This window comes from Hyperoodon ampullatus (genome assembly GCF_949752795.1).
Source record: "Hyperoodon ampullatus genome assembly, chromosome: 3".
NCBI lineage: Eukaryota > Metazoa > Chordata > Mammalia > Artiodactyla > Ziphiidae > Hyperoodon > Hyperoodon ampullatus.
In genome coordinates, this window is record NC_136916.1 from 47,843,205 (window position 1) to 47,860,938 (window position 17,734).

General features: G+C 42.9%; 1 protein-coding gene across 5 annotated transcripts in view; it reads left to right on the forward strand.

The window, feature by feature from the left end:
* The window catches only part of TCF12 (transcription factor 12), a gene marked incomplete at both ends in the record, with an annotated part of 385,872 nt that extends 381,884 nt beyond the window's left edge, over nucleotides 1-3,988 (forward strand). For all 5 annotated transcript variants that reach the window (XM_079701343.1, XM_079701344.1, XM_079701345.1 and 2 more), the window contains one exon: nucleotides 3,846-3,988. In XM_079701343.1, the coding sequence (XP_079557469.1) occupies nucleotides 3,846-3,988 (143 nt within the window). The remainder of the gene's footprint in view (nucleotides 1-3,845) is intronic.
* Nucleotides 3,989-17,734: the final 13,746 nt, after the last annotated feature.

Consider the following 17,734-nt stretch of genomic DNA (forward strand, 5'->3'; position numbering starts at 1 on the left):
AAGAGTACATGTCTCAAGATTGGTAAACTCTAATCTTGTGTTAAGAATAATGATTTTAGGACTTCCCTGGTGGTGCAGTGGTTAAGAATACGCCTGCCAATGTAGGGGACACGGGTTCGAGCCCTGGTCCGGGAAGATCCCACATGCCGCAGAGCAACTAAGCCCGTGTGCCACAACTACTGAGCGTGCACTCCAGAGCCCATGAGCCACAACTACTGAGCCCACGTGCCACAACTACTGAAGTCCGCACGCCTAGAGCCTGTGCTCCACAAGAGAAACCACTGCAATGAGAAGCCAGCGCACCGCAACAAAGAGTAGCCCCCACTCAACACAACTAGAGAAAGCCCACGCACAGCAATGAAGACCCAATGCAGCCAAAAAATTAATTAATTAATTAATTTTTTTTAAAGAATAATGATTTTAATAATTACTTCAAGTTGAAGTGTATCATCATGAAATTTCAGAGCATCCAGGTTAAAAAGAATATCCTAAAGCTTTTAGAGACAAAATTTAAATAGCTCAGAGACAAAGGAACAACACTAAAAATGTTATCAGAGTTCTGAAGAAGTAGTGCTGGATTCCAGGAGGCAGTGGAACAATACCTTCAAAATTCTGAGGAAAAATCACTTTCAACCTAGTATTCTATATCTAGCCAAACTATTAATTAAAGTGTAAAGATAGGATAAAGATAGTTCAGATATGCAAAGACTTTAAAATTTTACCTCCCATGTACACTTTCTGAGGAAGCATCTGGAACATATGCTTAGGCCAAATGAGGACATAATCAACAAAGACAAAGGCATAGGATTTGGGAAAAAAAGGATCTAACGCATGGGAGCAGCAAAAGAAAATCCCATAACAAGAACTACTAGGCCTAGAAAAGAACCAGTTTACATTGAAAATAGAAGACTATTAGCTGTGGAAGAAAGGTTTACAGGGAAAGAAGATAGAATTAATAGATAATATGATGATGTGTTTGAGATTTTAGGAAGAAATATTGAGAGGCATTTGTTAGATCTATTAGAGCATTTCGGGGAGTCGGGGAATTAGCATTACTAACAAATGAAAAGCAAAGCAACTATTAACTACAGGAAAAACAGTCATATGAACAAGGAAACAATCAATACAGAATTCTTGACTTGCAAGTATGTCCACATAGGTACAATAACAAATATTTACCTAATCATAATATTGAAGAAGTGACTGTTGCATTAGCCAAATATTGTGCTATAAAATGTTAAGAAGATGATATTATAGAGAGGCAAGTCCTCAGCCACATACCAGAGTGTAATAGACCCTTAATAGAAATGTAAGAAAAACAATTGCTTCTTATGCTCCGCATATAATGTCTGACTTCTTACCTCTTTATCAGGCCTTCCTGGCTACTTAACATGTTTGCCATGGCCTGCTCACACAGACCAGGAAGTATGAAGCAACAGCACTAGCTTTTGCTTTTTTGGATCAAAGCTCACTTACTTCACATTTCGTAGAGCTTACTCTCTTGGTTCTTCCAGCGACTGTTTTCTGACTCATTGTAGGAGTCTACAAAATCTTGCCTAACTTGAGTTTTTGGTTCTGGTGCTTTCCAGCTATTCTGATCATGCCTCCTAGAGTCTTAGTAAGATAAGAGCAGTGTTCCATTGTAAGAGAAATGTGAGAATGTTTCAATTAGAAAACGTTGAAATCTTTCTCCTCTTTGGATTTCACATGTTAATTTGTGCCCTCTTTTCAGTCTCTCTGGTCATTGTTTGAGACTATTGCCTACACAGTAAAGGAGATATGACACCTAATGAAAGACAGACTTCTCGGGCTTCCCTGGTGGCGCAGTGGTTGAGAGTCCACCTGCCGATGCAGGGGACACGGGTTCGTGCCCCGGTCCAGGAAGATCCCACATGCCGCGGAGCGGCTAGGCCCGTGAGCCGTGGCCGCTGAGTCTGTGCTTCCAGAGCCTGTGCTCCACAACGGGAGAGGCCACAACAGTGAGAGGCCCACGTACCGCAAAAAAAAAAAAAAAGACAGACTTCTCTTATTTGTCAGAGGTACACAATTCCTTGTTAAGAAAGCACCTCCTGGGACTTCCCTGGTGATCCAGTGGTTTAGACTCCTCACTTCCAGCACAGGAGGTGCAGGTTTGATCCCTGGTTGGAGAACTAAGATCCCACATGCCACACGTGGTATGGCCAAAAAAAAATAAACAATAAAAATTAAAAAATGAAAGCAGCTCCTAATATTTTTACATAATGATGGACATGCCGATTTCTACTACTAGTTATCCTGATAAATTAAGTAAGAGTGTACCTTCCTTTCTTCATTGCCTCCTCAGAGTTGTACAGGCTTCATGTCTTTTCCTAAATGCAGGGACTTTGATGATGAAATATTATCGTCATGTATGAGTAAAAATAGAGTCAGTAAATTTACCATAATAAAGTCTTTTGTCTACTTTTTTTAAGACTCAGAAGTGAACTATAAGTGTGTTTTGAAATATGCACATTCAAATATGTTTTTACTTTCCCTGAAAAAGGAAATACATTTTTAAAAAAAAGCTCTGCTATGTTGCATTCAGCTTGGGCCATCATTTCAAGAAAATCTAACATGTAAAAAAAATTACAACTTATATAAAATATTGTTTTCATTACAGACTAAGTTTAAGTGGTCCTTTTTTTTTTTTTTTTTTGCGGTATGCGGGCCTCCCACTGTTGTGGCCTCTCCCGTTGCGGAGCACAGGCTCCGGATGCGCAGGCTCAGCGGCCATGGCTCACGGGCCTAGCCGCTCCGCGGCATGTGGGATCTTCCCGGACCGGGGCACAAACCCGTGTCCCCTGCATCGGCAGGCGGACTCTCAACTGCTGCGCCACCAGGGAAGCCCTTAAGTGGTCTTTTTATATTATATTCATTAACACATTTTTAATCAGTTTATAAAAATAAGTGTAACAACTTTTAACTGATACTGTATGTTATAAACTGAAACAAAAAACTACACCAGGAGCTGTCATGGGTTAGATATCTTGTACTTAAAACTCATTTAAAGAAGTTATAACAGGAACTGTAGTTCCCAAGTAGATTTTCATTCAGTGGGTTTTAAGTTCAGTGGATTTTCTTTATCTTTATTTCATATGGTAGTATCCCACACTTTAAGCTCCTTTGAAAATGCCCACATCAGAAGTTCCATTCAGTCTTCTCTGCTGTCTCATATACAAAGCAGTAAAGGTTTTTATAACCCTCTCAGTCACACCCCCAACTGTAGAAAGAACTTCTCAATCATCTCATTCTGCATATAAATCAAAGGAGAAAAGCAGGATATACTCAGGCTACCTCTCTTCCTGGAGAGGTTGGCATACTTCCTATAGAGGAATGGCTGAGGGTGTCTCTTAGTTGATCATTTTCTGAACTGGTAGAATTCTAGATAAAGCACAGATGTCCCTCTCCAGCACATAGAGAATGTCAGCATTCATAACAGTTCAATGTATCATACCTTCACAGGACACTGAGGAGATTCGGTAGACTAATAACAGCATTTGCCACAGTGTTTGGATGAAGCAGTAAAAGAACTGCTTTAAGATATTAATGTAGATCAAGTCAAACCCTGGAAAACTAAATCATAAGAAGAAAACACAAAATGGTCAGAAAGAAGTATAAGTTAAGTTTTAAGGCTCAGTTAATGCTGAGGTTTTATGTAAGCATATCATTGCTGCCTCTGAGGTTATTCATTATAGGAATGGAATTACACAGAGATTGGTAATCCCCACAGAGAGAAAAAATAACAGCCATTTGTTCAGTTTAAGACCCAGGAGTCCATGATTCATAACTTCTGTCTCTAACGATGAAATTATTTTCCCCTATTTCAGAGAGGAACCTTAACCCCAAAGCAGCCTGCCTTAAGAGAAGGGAAGAAGAAAAAGTTTCTGCCGTATCGGCAGAGCCACCAACCACACTGCCAGGAACCCATCCTGGGCTTAGTGAAACTACCAACCCTATGGGTCATATGTAAACATCAGCCAGGTAAGTATGGGTATGAAAAGAAAGTACAGGGAATTCCCCTGATTCATCTTAAACTGAGTTAGAACCTTTGAACAGAATTCTCTGGTAGCACTGGTCATGGTAAAGGTCACGTGTAATTTGGAATCCAACAGCTTACCTTTCTGTTATATAGTTAGAGAGCCCATGTCATTTTATACCAAATTACTGTTCTCTTCAAAATGTGACACTGTCCTTTGATTCATAAAGAACTTTGGGCTCTCATGTTCTGGATCATCATGTATACTCCCTCACATGAATATTATGCTGATCCAAGAAGAAAACAGTGCAGTGACTCATCTATCAAAAAATACTTTTGCTACCACTCATGGTCCTCATTCCTCTACTCAGAAGTACTTGATGGCATCATCAACCAGTATTCTGTTAACCATCTACCTCTTCTCTATCATGAAATCTTCATGCACAAAACAGTTATTGCTTGCTTCCATTTGGATCATTAATGGAAGTCTGTAATACGCATGTTCCTTCCCCTGTAAGAATATTAGTTACACCTTGCGGAATCTATTAAAGAATGTAGAGGTGTTGTATATGATAGAATCAGAACATCCTTCTCTTGGGAATTTTACTTGTTGAAAGACTGTTCTTTTTATCTTCCTCTTCATGAGCTAAACAGTTTGCTTCTTTGTGATTTTTTTTTTTTTAACAAAGTGACAACAGTAGTAGCAGGTTGTTGCCCAAGTAATTAGATAATGTGAACCATCTTTTTCTTAACTATATACATTCATATTATCTATAAGTTATAAAGTTAATATTTGGGTGACAGAATTAATACAGACCATAATTAAATATTTAGGTCAGTAACAAAATATAGCTTGCAGCATGGATTAGGAATAGAACTGGTAACTTCAGTTTTATAATGTGCCTTCAGCAGTGCATAGTTCTTTTCCTAGTTTCATCAGCAGAGTAAAAGCAGTAGTAAAAGTAAATGGATGGGAGGTTTGGAGCAGGAAAAAAATACTGAGTGCAATTTCATTTTGTCAGCTTTGTGGCTATCTCATTTTGAGCTGAAAGTTTGGAATTTGATAGAATATTTTGTAAACTACAAAGATTAGTCAATAACTCACCTTTTCCTGAAGACATTGATTTCCTACCACCTCTTCATATATCCTTCTTAGGATCAAACTAGACCAAAACGGAAGATTTCATTTGGGGACAGAGGAGGAGGTATTGATGTAATTATTTAGGTGTCAGTTATAATTCTAACATTAGCACGCTGGAAAAAACCCTGTCATCTCTCCCACCAAAAAAAAAAAAAAAAAACAGCTGTAACAGACTGTGCATGTCAAAGGGGCTTTAGGCAAGAGCTAGTTAAATTACAGATCCTCTAAAACCCATGCCATTGCTTCATGTTCTGTGGAAACTATAGAATATCATGAAAAAATATTTTTGTTCAAAAATAAATTTTGAAGTCTTCAAAATAAATACAGGCAAGTGTTTCTTGGTGCAAAAGGGACTTTCTAAGTTGGCGGATTATGTAGAGGTACCTTCCTATGGTCGGGTACCAGGTAACCACCAGGCTGTGAGAAGAGCACTTCACATTCAGCTGTCACACTTACCTCAGAGCCTGGGTCTTCTTTTCTTGTCTTTCTAGTTTGTTGTACCCATTTCCTATTATTCTCTTCCCAGTCTCTCTCTAGCTCTTTCTCTGTCAGCTTTCTCTCCCTACCTCACATCTCTCTTCTCCCCTACTGTTTACTTCCTGTTCTTTCATTGCTTCTGTATCTCCTACTCTTTCATAGCTCTATCCTTTTCTCTATTATGAGGAAATTCCCCCACTTTAGGTTAAAATTAAACCTTGAGCATTCTCACCTATCAAAAAAAATTCTTTTTTAAAAGGAGTGGGGAGAGGTTTCAAGGTTATATAAGAAATGTAGTAAATGCACTTTGTTCCATAAGATTTCAAAGGCTAGTGTTTATTATATTAAAATAAGTCTTAAAGATTGCTAATTTCATAAAGGTGGTTATCTGGTTTCATCTGATACCTTCAATTCTTTATAGAACTGGATAGCAGCAGATTAAAACCAGCAAGAGATTGGGCAGCAGGAAAATGACTGCTAGAATCAGAATGGCTGATAAATGACCACAGAATGACTGACTATAAAAGCACAATAATATAAGGCCACGAGGCTTTGAATGTCTCAGTTATCCATCCCTAAGAGCATCACTCTAATATAAAACCATACTGTGGCCCTTGTTTAATAAGGAGGTGAAAAGTATGATTCTTCCTAAAGCTATTTCCATCCAAAATGGATAAAATGGGAAATTTCAGAGCTACTACTATGTATATTATATTAAGAATATAAACATAAAATTTGTACTAATAGAGTAAATTTTCTTAATAAATTCATTGAATAGACACTTATTGAGGACCTACCATGGACCAATAACTGAAACCAATGTGAAAATGAATTCAAAATGGTCCCTGCCCTCAGAAACTTTCAGTTTAGAGGAGATAGATGTAAACAGTTAACACAGTACAGTGGACTGGATGTAGCAATAAAAACAGGCTTTAACGTCTCTCCACTGAGAACTGGATGAGTAGAACCTCAGAGCTCAGGTATTGCCAACCTGAATGTTGCCAAAATTAAGGTTTGCATAATTACCACAGCTGTTATATAATCCTCTATCTTGTGATTCTATAATTATATGATCTCCTTTAAAAATCTTACCACAGGGCTTCCCTGGTGGCGCAGTGGTTGGGAGTCCGCCTGCCGATGCAGGGGACACGGGTTCGTGCCCCGGTCCGGGAGGATCCCACATGCCGCGGAGCGGCTGGGACCGTGAGCCATGGTCGCTGGGCCTGCGCGTCCGGAGCCTGTGCTCCGCGGCGGGAGAGGCCACAACAGTGAGAGGTCCGAGTATCGCAAAAAAAAAAAAAAAAAAAAAAAAAAATCTTACCACATACATCAAGTAAAACCATTTCAGTTACACCTTTAAAGAAAAAACCTCATTTATAAGTCATGTAGCCGACTGCTAATTTAGTGTAAACCTGGGTATAAATGAGGAATACCAACTTGTTTTGTTTTGTTTTGTTTCTGGGGAGGTGTTTATTTTTAACCACGATGTCCTAATTGGTTCTATTCTCTCCCTTGGCTCTCCCTGCCACAGTTCCAGAGTTATCAGTAGGCTAGATAGAAGGTGACCTCTCCTCATAAGGACTTGGACAACTCAGATTATCTGAAGACACAAACCTGATAGGAGGGAGAAGAAAAAACAAAACACTTGAAGCAAGAAATGCAAATGTAATCCTACGATCAAAGCAGCTGGTCAACACTTCCATCAGAAGTGAAGATAGGAAGCTCATCAGACAGAACATCAGCCCATGAGATGTTCGCAACATATCATTTTGTTGCAAGCAGTGTGTCGCTTCTGCACAATCAGAGACTGTCTCGATCTCTCCACTCACCGTGGAAGTTGCCTTGTGCCTAAACTGAATTGACAAATGCATTGTAACTACAAATTTTATTTATTGTTATGGAACTGTAAGGTCTACATATAAAGGGAAAAAGTTAATGTGGAAAGCTGATCTCCACTCAGCTGATGCCAGCATTAGTTAAAGCTGTTCGCCTGCAGAGAACAAAGCAGTGACAACCATTGGCCCTTAGCATTCCCGGCATACCTATTAGTGTCTTAAAAAGGAAGGGAAAAGTCTTTTGTTGCCCTCTCCTATCCTTTTGCCATATGAATAGTGTTTTCCAAGAAATAGGAAAATATTACTTGGTATATAGCATTTCTCTTGTGCTCATTTTTTCATTCATTTTTATTTTTTCTTTTTGGGTGTTGTATTTGGTCTCTGAATCTGAATAGCTTATGGTCACAGTCCAGAATCCTCCATGTAGCCCTATGTGCTTTGCATATTTACCTTACAAAGATAAGCAGAGACCATCTGTGACCATAGCCTAGCTAAGATTTTAAAAGGGGAAATTTTGTCCCCTATATTTTCCCCCAAATAAATATTGCTTTATTTCTAATAATAACAAGACTTTTCAAGCTTCTAGGTTTCATAGTAAAGCTTGTAATAGAAGTGTAAATTACAAGGGAAGAATTTACTTTTTAGAAATTGCTTTGTTTTCCAAGCAGTAAGTACTACATATAGTACTTACAAAGTGTTAGCTGTAAGTAAGCACAAAATGGATTTAAAATACAAAGAAGATTTTCAGGCTGTGATTATGTTGAATATAACAACCCAGTAGTCACCAAGGCAGGTAGTGTGATAAATGAACACACCACTCTGAGGCTAATTACCTAATGGAATACAAGAGCAATGGTCACCCATGTGTCCTTATTCTAGCCTTTATTTCTCTGTCGTTTGGATGGCTGGTTAGTGGGGAGGAATTCAGTGGGTGATGTAATCAACTGCAAACCATCTGCCCTGTCCCAAGAAGATGAGCCAGATTAGCATTAAACCAGTCCTTGTCAGTCCATCTTAATACTGTGCATTAAGGCACCCCTCTGTCTCTAATCCTTAAGAGTTTGTTTTTAAGACGTAATAATCACTTTGAACTTCCATGAAACCTGTCTTCCACCACAAGAACACTGGGAGAGAAAAACATGCTAAACAAGGTTGTCTTGGCTTAATAATTCCTTGTAGCCAATATCAACAAGGGCAATCAGCACACAGAAGAAAGGACCCAAATCACTATGTAACTTAAAGATTTCTGTTAATTTGAAAGAACAAAAACAATTAAGACAGAACTTCAGATTCTCCAATCAGGATGATTCCTAACAAATCAGTCTTTCGTGAACGTAGTGGACTTTTTGGTAACTTTAATTTGCCTATATTCTCCAATTACATCAGACTCTCTCTGTGGCCTTGTTCTTCATTTCAGTGTTAATCAGCTAAAACAGAAGTTGTTGCTTATGATGTGTGAGTGAACATATGCCACTGCCTGGCCTTTTTTCTTCGGAGCTTGTTGTCTTTTTCGCTATATTAGACTTTGCAGTATGCCCAGAAGCTTTCCTTCATAAAATAGAAAGAAAAAAACATTTGGCTTATTTTTCACTGTAGCTAGTCTTTTATACAATAATCTTGTAAGAAAATTTCTTGAATTCTAAATATTACTCTTTCTAGATTTTTGAAATCGAAAAGTTTTCAGTAAAAAGTTTCTTACTTTATTTTATTATATTAGGTAGTAAAAATGTAGGGTTATTTACCATAACCTGTTCATTAATATCAGAAATTTACAATAGCATTTTAAGACCATAGTAGAATTCTAGCATACCGTGTAGTACCTATGGAGTATTGTAAGAGCTAATTGTCCGAGATGAATTGCTTCTCATCTTGTTCTCCAGTTTCCATTGTTGGTTTATTGCAGATTTGTATCCTGTGTCAAATTCAAGGTATTATTGATAAATCTTTTGAACCAGCAGCAAGAAGTTCAAAATTTTTTCTGTCACTGTAACAGAAAACACAATATGTATATAACATTTATGTAGCAATAAATGTGCCATCTTTTTTTTTAACATAGTAAACTAGTGAGTTTTTTACATTCCTCTCTCAAACAATAATGCATTTTGGTTTTTTTTCCTCCATCTCATTGCTCCCAGGAATGCTCACACTGCTTTTCTTTCTTTTCTCCCAGCTTTCTTGAGATATAGTTGACATATAATATTGTGTATGTTTAAGATGTAGAACGTCATGATTTGATATATGTATATATTGCAAAATGATCACCACAGCAAGGTTAGTTAACACATCTATCACCTTACATAGTTCCTTTTTTGCGTGTGTGGCAAAAATGTTTAAAGACCACGCTGCTTTTCTTATGTGCATTGTCTGTGACCTTATCTGGGAAACCCATCAGGACAGAATCAGACTTGTAGAACTAAGCTGCTAATCTAGTCTGTAGCTTCTCTGGGTTATATGTTTCTCCTTTTGCCGTCTCTACTGATAGTGGCCTTTTAGCCTTTTCCTGAAGGTTTACCAATGGTGATTAGTAGTTAAAATCTGCTTATTTGTAGATCTAGAGAAAAACGAAGATGGAAAAGGACTCAAATGAAGCTTTCAAATTAACATTATTTGAAGCACTTTCACATGTTTTATGTCCCTTTTATCAAAAAAAGCCTATCTCATAATTAGGAGATGGTATTATTTACTGTTCTCAGATTAAAAGTTCTGCTCTCATCCCAGTTTTCACATACAGCCCCACTCCACCCCCCTGCCAAAAATATGCATAGTGATTATCCGCAAGGACTTCAGCCAAGCAAGAGCCTAAAACAAACAGTGGATGAACTTTTTTGGACAAACTTTCGTAGGGCCTATATGTGAGACACCCAAGATCATCATCACACCCTCTTGGGATCCTGGCAAATTGCTTCTCCTGGTGAATTGTGAAATCCACTGTTCACATTGGAGGCCCAACAGATCATTTTACTCGTAGGAGTTGATGAAAACAAACATTTTAGTTCGATTTTTCTTTATACAGATTGATGAATAAAATATAGAATATTAGAGTTAAATGAAATCTAGAGACCATCTTGTCAACCACCTCATTAATAGCTTTATAAAAACTGAGGCCCAGAGAAGTTGTATGTTTCCAAAAGCACATAACTAGTAACAGATCAAGACACTTAAAACTTGTCCTACAAAATCTCCTTGCCTTTACTTTTTGTCCTTTGTCTTTATAGACCTTTAGGCCAATTCTATTTAGTGGCTTCACTTTTTTCTCTCCTCTACTACATTTTTTTCTTTCATTTCTCTCTCCTCTAGTTCATATATTTTTTCTTCCATGGAAACTCAGAATTTAAATGTACATCACGTCATGTGTGCATGCATGTGTGCATGCATGTGTGTGTGTATCAAAGGTTAAAGAGTATTAGCTTTGGCATCAAACAGTCCTCGATTCAGTCCAGGCTCAACATCTAGTTAGCTCCATTTCCTTATCTGAAAAATGGAGATACATATTAGAATTGTGTAAGTATTGAATGAAACAATGTATGGAAAGCTCTTACCTTGGTTCCTGTCACATAAGTACTCAATAAATGATAAATATTTTTTAAATAAATAGTAGCTTTCCTTTTAACCAGCTCCCAGGAAGATTCTTCTTCAGCCATCCTGTGAGAGAGGTAAATGGTGGTAAAGACAACCCCAAGAAGATGTCAACCCATCTTTGCAGGAGTCTACATTCTTTGGAGGCAAGCCAATGAAACATATTCAGTGCCCTCCAGTTGGGTATGTTTTACGAGGACTTTTTTTTTAAACCTTCACATTTCAAAAGAGTGAGCCAGTAGGCTTTGCCCAGTCACACTTTATGGGTTGGCAGCTAAGTCAGTTTGGGTCCTCAGGAAGCAGGTACCAAGATAGAAGTGCAAGGGATTTATTGGAGGCATCACCTGTGGGAAACAAAAGGGAAAGGAATCAGGAGTAATTAGGGATGGGCTTCAGACCATGATGCAGGTCTGACATCTGTGAAAGAAGGGGACAGGAAGGTGGATTAGGTAAGGAGAACTTCGGACTGCCTGTAGCTCTGGACAAAGTCCTGAGGTCCAAGAAGATTGCCCATTGAGGAGTCTTGTGTTGGACAGAAGTGGTAAGGTGCCAGTGTCCCTGTGGTGGGCAGTCACCTGGGAGTTACCTGAGAAGACAGGCCTCAGTTTGAATACTCCAAAGTTCTGCACTTGGAGGCTGAGAGCTAACTGCACTCCCCTGACTGGTTATCCCTCGAAGGGAGATCTCAGAGGTGCACCTCCATGGCTTTCACAGCACCTCATTGCTACTTCCTACAGAACTGGCAGAACAAAACCAAAGGGTCTTCTGCAGTCACTAGGACCACAGCTGACCTCAACAGCCTCATCAGAATTTCAAAAACTGCAATTCTTTCTCCCCTGGCATTGTGCTGTCAAGGAAACCTACATGTGTTATCAAGAAGGACAATTCCATTCCTCCTCCATTTTCATGGGCCATTAAGTAGGCTGGTATAATCTGGGTCTGAGTCCCAAAAGTTGCTGTGTTATTCCGGTGTTCTTCACAGGACATTGTGATAGTCCCTGTCTTCTGGGTCAGTGGATGGTCCACAGGGTCTTTGTGGCAACCTGGCTTTGGAAGGCCACAATGTCCTCATTGTTTTGAGGTGTTTCCCTATGCTGCCCCCAGCCCCCGGAGCTCTTACCTCTGCCCTGTACTTGGGGCATGTTCGTGTAAGTAGAAATATCTTTCTTGTCTTCTTTTTCTTTCCCTCTTTAATCATTTATTCCAGAAGACATCCTTAAAGGGCTTTTCTGTTCCCTTTGGCCTTGATCGCTAGTCTCCCAGAACTGATGTAGGGCACTGCTGCATGCGGCCAGGTTCTCCTTTCTCACTCCTGAGGGTGGGTGCCCCCCTAGACAGGGTGCCTGGCTGTGTGGTCTCTCAGGCTCTTGGGGCCATTTTATCCTTGGAAACTGCAAGCACAATGCCCAAAGCTTCCAAGCCTGTTAAAGCCTGTGAAAATGCAACCTGAAAAATATTGTGCCAAAAGATTAAAAAACTGCAAAAATGAAATTAATTTTAAAAACAATTACAAAAATCATTTCAAATTTTTATAGCAAAATAAAATTACTATTTAATGTGGGATTTGAGCTCATTTAATATATTTTTATACATACATACATATATATATGTATATATACACACACACACATATGATGGAAAGGCCTTAAACACCTTCCAAAGGTTTAACACCTTGGGTTCCTTCAATTCCAGTCTCTTTCATTTAATACATTTGTCTTTGGTTTCTTAATAACCTTGGGAAGACGTACAACCGCGTCTTCCCCTCTGGAGGTGAGGACCATCGGTGTATCTCTGAAGATCTAACCTGCCTAGGCCGTGAGAACCCCTAGAGACAGCACGAGTCTTTCAGAAGCGCTAAACAGACCACTCTTCCCCTGCTTCCAGGGTGAGTTCTTCCTCAGTCCCTTGCAGCCCTATGAGATTTTTTGCTTTCTCCCATTTCTCTGGCCGCCTTCAGCCCCTTCCTACAAGCCTGAGTTTTCTCCTGGAGAGCTGGTCCTTGTTGAACTGAGGTGGTAGCCCAGTGTTGGGAGCAGGCCCAGGGCAGGGCCTCTGGTCTGCAAGCTGGAGGGATCACCTTGTCCTGAAATACACCCAGCCATCAGCTGTGATAGATTTTCTCCATCCGAGTACTCCCAGTGGCCACCCTCGCAACTCAGGGAAGCTGGATGATGTTCCAAAGCAGCACAGTGATGAAGCTCTGGCCCCTGCCTTGCAGGGCTGTGGGCATTGGGAAGTCCTACTTATGGGGCCACCTCACACTCAAGCTCCAGCCCGAGGAGCCTCTCCTGAGGCCTCCATCCTGTCGGGCTGAGCCACCACACCCACTCATGCCAGGCCACCCCCAGGTCATCCTGCCTCACTCCCAGTAAAGCCTGTGCTGAAAGGACCAGGGTGGTTTTTCAGACTCTTTCAGCAGGGAGGTATTGATCAACCCTGATAGTGCAGGGAGCTTGATCTCACCCAGAACTGGCAGAGATTAATTAGCTTGATTCCCAAGCATAATCCCTAATTAGGCACAGGAAGAAACGAAAGAAAACACAAAGGAACTATTATTCTTCTTCTGTTCCGGGGGGGAGGGGGAGGAACAGGAAACCGAGGAAGAAGCAGGTAAACATATTCCAGCACCTGAGTGCCTATTCCCAACGAACCCAAAAGCACAAACATTGCTGAGGAGGGCGTGTCTTCCTGCGAGGATCTCATATGAAAATGTGCCTTTAGTTTCTTTGTTTTGCTCCGCACCTAACAATGCACAGGAAGGTGCGATTAAGCGCTACGCTTTGAAGTACCTGCTCTAGGCTTGCTCAGCCTCCAGGGGCTGAGGTTGTCGCAGGGGAGAATTCAGCTCCGTTGGGCTGAGAGAAAAAGGTTGGATGGGGAGGGGTAATCACCCTGAGACCCGAGTACAAATAGTGAAAGGAAACATTTCCTGCAGCTGAGAAGGAGGGGGCACCCCTTCCAGGGCCCAAGAGTGGGTTCTTGTCTAACCCTCGGAAATGAATTGTCCGAGGAGACACACGTGCTGACAAAGCAAGAGACTATTGGGAAGGGGCGCCCAGGCGGAGAGCAGCAGCGTAAGGGAACCCAGGAGAACTGCTCTGCCACGGGGCTCGCAGCCTTGGGTTTTATGGTGATAGTGTTAGTTTCCGACTTTTCTCTGGCCAGTCATCTTGCTTGGCCCATACCTGGTGACTCAGGGTCCTTCCTGGTTGCGCACGCATCTCTCAGCCAAGAGGATTGGCTGGATTCCAGCGTGAAGGGTTCTGGGAGGTTGGTCGTCTCCTCCTTCTTGGGGCCCCTCCTGAATTCTCCTGGGTGGTTTTCCGAGGCAGTGCTTCGTTTCTTTTTTTTTTTTGCGTTACGCGAGCCTCTCACTGCTGTGGCCTCTCCCGTTGTGGAGCACAGGCTCCGGACGCGCAGGCCCAGCGGCCATGGCTCACGGGCCCAGCCGCTCCGCGGCATGTGGGATCTTCCCAGACCGGGGCACCAACCCGTGTCCCCTGCATCGGCAGACGGACTCTCAACCCCTGCGCCACCAGGGCAGCCCCAGCGCTTCGTTTCTTATGGGAACCTCCTGTGGTGAGACAACTCAGGTAAGCGGGTTATCATCGTGCCTGGCCAAGGCGGGCGGTTTTGGTCAAGGGTTCCCTAACCCTATTACTAGCATTTTCTAGAACTTTCCAGCCAGGACTGACGGGTGGTGGGGAGGGCAATGGGAGGAAGGAGGGACCTCATTTAGCCGTGAGATTTGGCCAATCAAAACTTCACCCCTGGGGCTTCCCTGGTGGCGCAGTGGTTGAGAGTCCGCCTGCCGATGCAGGGGACACGGGTTCGTGCCCCAGTCCGGGAAGATCCCACGTGCCGCGGAGCGGCTGGGCCCGTGAGCCATGGCCGCTGAGCCTGCGCGTCCGGAGCCTGTGCTCCGCAACAGGGGAGGCCACAGCAGTGAGAGGCCTGCGTACCGCAAAAAAAAAAAACCTTCACCCCTGGGAACTTCAGTTTTCTCTTCTGTAAAATGGGGGTAATTTACAATCATACTAGCTCGTGTGATGGTTCTGAGAATGAATTGAGGAGTTAAGAGGTGCATGGCACACAATAGGCACTTTCTAACCCACCTAACGAAAGCAAACCAAGGGAGCAGCAAATCAAAAAATGCTGTAGCCATTAAGAAAATAATTGTTTATATTTTTAGGTGTGATTGTTTTTCTGCAAGTCTTTGTAGAGATGCGTGTGCTGCAGTATTTACAGAGGGAATGATGAGGTGTCTGGAATTAGCTTCGGTATAGGGCAGGCAACGGGGCTGGGGTGGGATGACAGGGTTTAGATGAAACAAGATTGGCTGTGAGTCTATCATTGTTAAACCTGGGTGACAGATACATGGGGGTTCATTATGCTCTTTATTTTGTAGATGTTTGACATTTTTCATGACAAGTTGAAAGAGAGGAGAAAGGCAGGAAGGAAGGAAGGGAGGAAGAGTAGGAGGAGGGGGCCGGGGGTGGGGCAAGAAGGAGGAAAGAAGATTCTGCCCAAGTGTCCCTTCTGAAACCTTCCCCGAGCCCCACATTGGCAGGGGATGGAGGGTGTTTTCTGCTCATCCTGAGCAATGAGACCCATGAGGAGACAGGAGGGTCATCCAGGGAGCAGCCCCAAGCGGCAAAGTCCCTCCGGGGACCATGGAGAGAGACAGCAGGACAGGGTGACAGCGGACAGTGGATCCTAGCACAGGTCTTGCCCGTGACATTGGGTGGCGTAGGGCCATGGGACCAGAAGGGACGCTTAGAGGGAAGAACAGAAAGAGCCGTGGAGGAGGAAGCAATGTGAGCCCACTTCCCTACCTAAAAAAGGATGGCAGGGCCGGCAAGGTTGAAGGTGGGGTGCTCCAGGATTAGAGTGGGCTTTTTGAAGGACAAGGAGAGCCTGCGGTACCCCCAGGTACCAAGCAGCTGGTATCTGGAGAGACACAGGCCACTCCGGGTAGTCTGTGGTCTGGAAATTGGAGTGTCTGCTCCCCCCACCAGCTGGCAGGTGGCCCTGGTCTAGGTGCTGGGCCTCCACCAAGGGCAAAGTTCCCCCAGGTGCCTGCGTGGGGAAGACAGGCACCCCGATCCCTCACGTGACCGACCGGAGCGTCCCCATTTCCCTGAGGCTTCTCCAGGGGTCCCCACAGCACTGAGAACCATACTGCAGTGACTTTCTCCCCAAGGAAGTGCTGTGTCCCAGAGCAGCCTTCATGGGGGTGACATGTCCAGATCTGCCCAGGAAGGCTGGTGATGGGGAGAGCAGAATCTGCCAATCAGTGTGGGGAAAAGTGGATTCTGCAACAACCTTGATGAGGTTAAGAGCTTGGGGGGCCCTGGGAAGACCACATGTTTAATATTTGGGAGAGAGACTGTCTAAACAAAGCAATGAGGAGGCCGCTTTGTAGTGATATGAAAGAGATGAATTGGGTTTATCCTACATCAAAGGACAGGAGATACAATGGGCACTGAGGCCCACAGGCAGCATGGGCAGGGCTGGAGCAGAGACTTTGCAGACTCCGGTGTGGTGGAGGAGAGCTCCAATGGTGTGTGTCTGAGCATTGCTTTGAAGCCCCCTTCCATCGTTTAACACATTTCCTAAAACCTCCCCCAAAGCCACCTTTTCAAAAGCAACATTTGCCACCAACCAGGAGAAACACAGGAGCCTCCCCTCCCCTGTTGACCGTTGAGAAGAGGGTGCTTGCCGACTGTTTCTTCTTGAGGATAAACTGAGGACGGGGGCCTGCCCGGCAGGCGGTGGGTTCCAACAGTGGAACCCACTGAGGCTCTGGGGCTCAACAGATTTGAGTGAGAACCTGCTTCTGCTTCCACTGACTGGGTAACCCTAGGCAAGTCACTTGGCCTCTCTGAGCATTAACTGCTTTGCCTATAAAATGGAAACAGTAATCCCTAAATCACCAGGGTATGGTGTCGGGGAGAGGGAAGTTGGAGAAAAGGAAAAGGCCCCTTTGGATGGATTCTGATGGGCGCAGAAGAACTAAACCAGTCACCCCAGGGGGCCTTTCTCCAAACTCCTGGCAGAGAACTGATTACAGTCTCCACTAAGTACCCTACATCTTCCTGGGCCAGGGGCGTCCCAGGGGTTGGGTACCTACTGCACAGCCTGCCAGCCCCAGCTGGCTTGTTAGAACACAGGATGACTTTTGTGGTTAATTCGACCCCCAAATTCGGTGATGCTACATCTTGATCACACATTTTGAAATGTTATGGGGTGAAATACTGTGATATCTGGGATTTATTTTAAGATATTTTAGCAAAAACAAAAAATGTGGAGTAGATGAAACAAGAATGTCAGAATATTGATAATTCTTAAAACTGGATGGGCTTCCCTGGTGGCGCAGTGGTTGAGAGTCCGCCTGCCGATGCAGGGGACACGGGTTCGTGCCCCGGTCCGGGAAGAACCCACATGCCGCGGAGCAGCTGGGCCCGTGAGCCATGGCCGCTGAGCCTGCGCATCCGGAGCCTGTGCTCCGCAATGGGAGAGGCCACAACAGTGAGAGGCCCGCGTACCGCAAAAAAAAAAAAAAAAAAAACTGGATGAAGATTTATTATTTTATTCTCCCCGACTTTTGTGTATGTTTGACATTTTTCATAAGAAGAAGTTAAAGTTATAAAAATACATGTCAGGTTCTTGTAGCTCCAGTTCCCTGCCAGGTGGGGCTGAAGCTGGCCT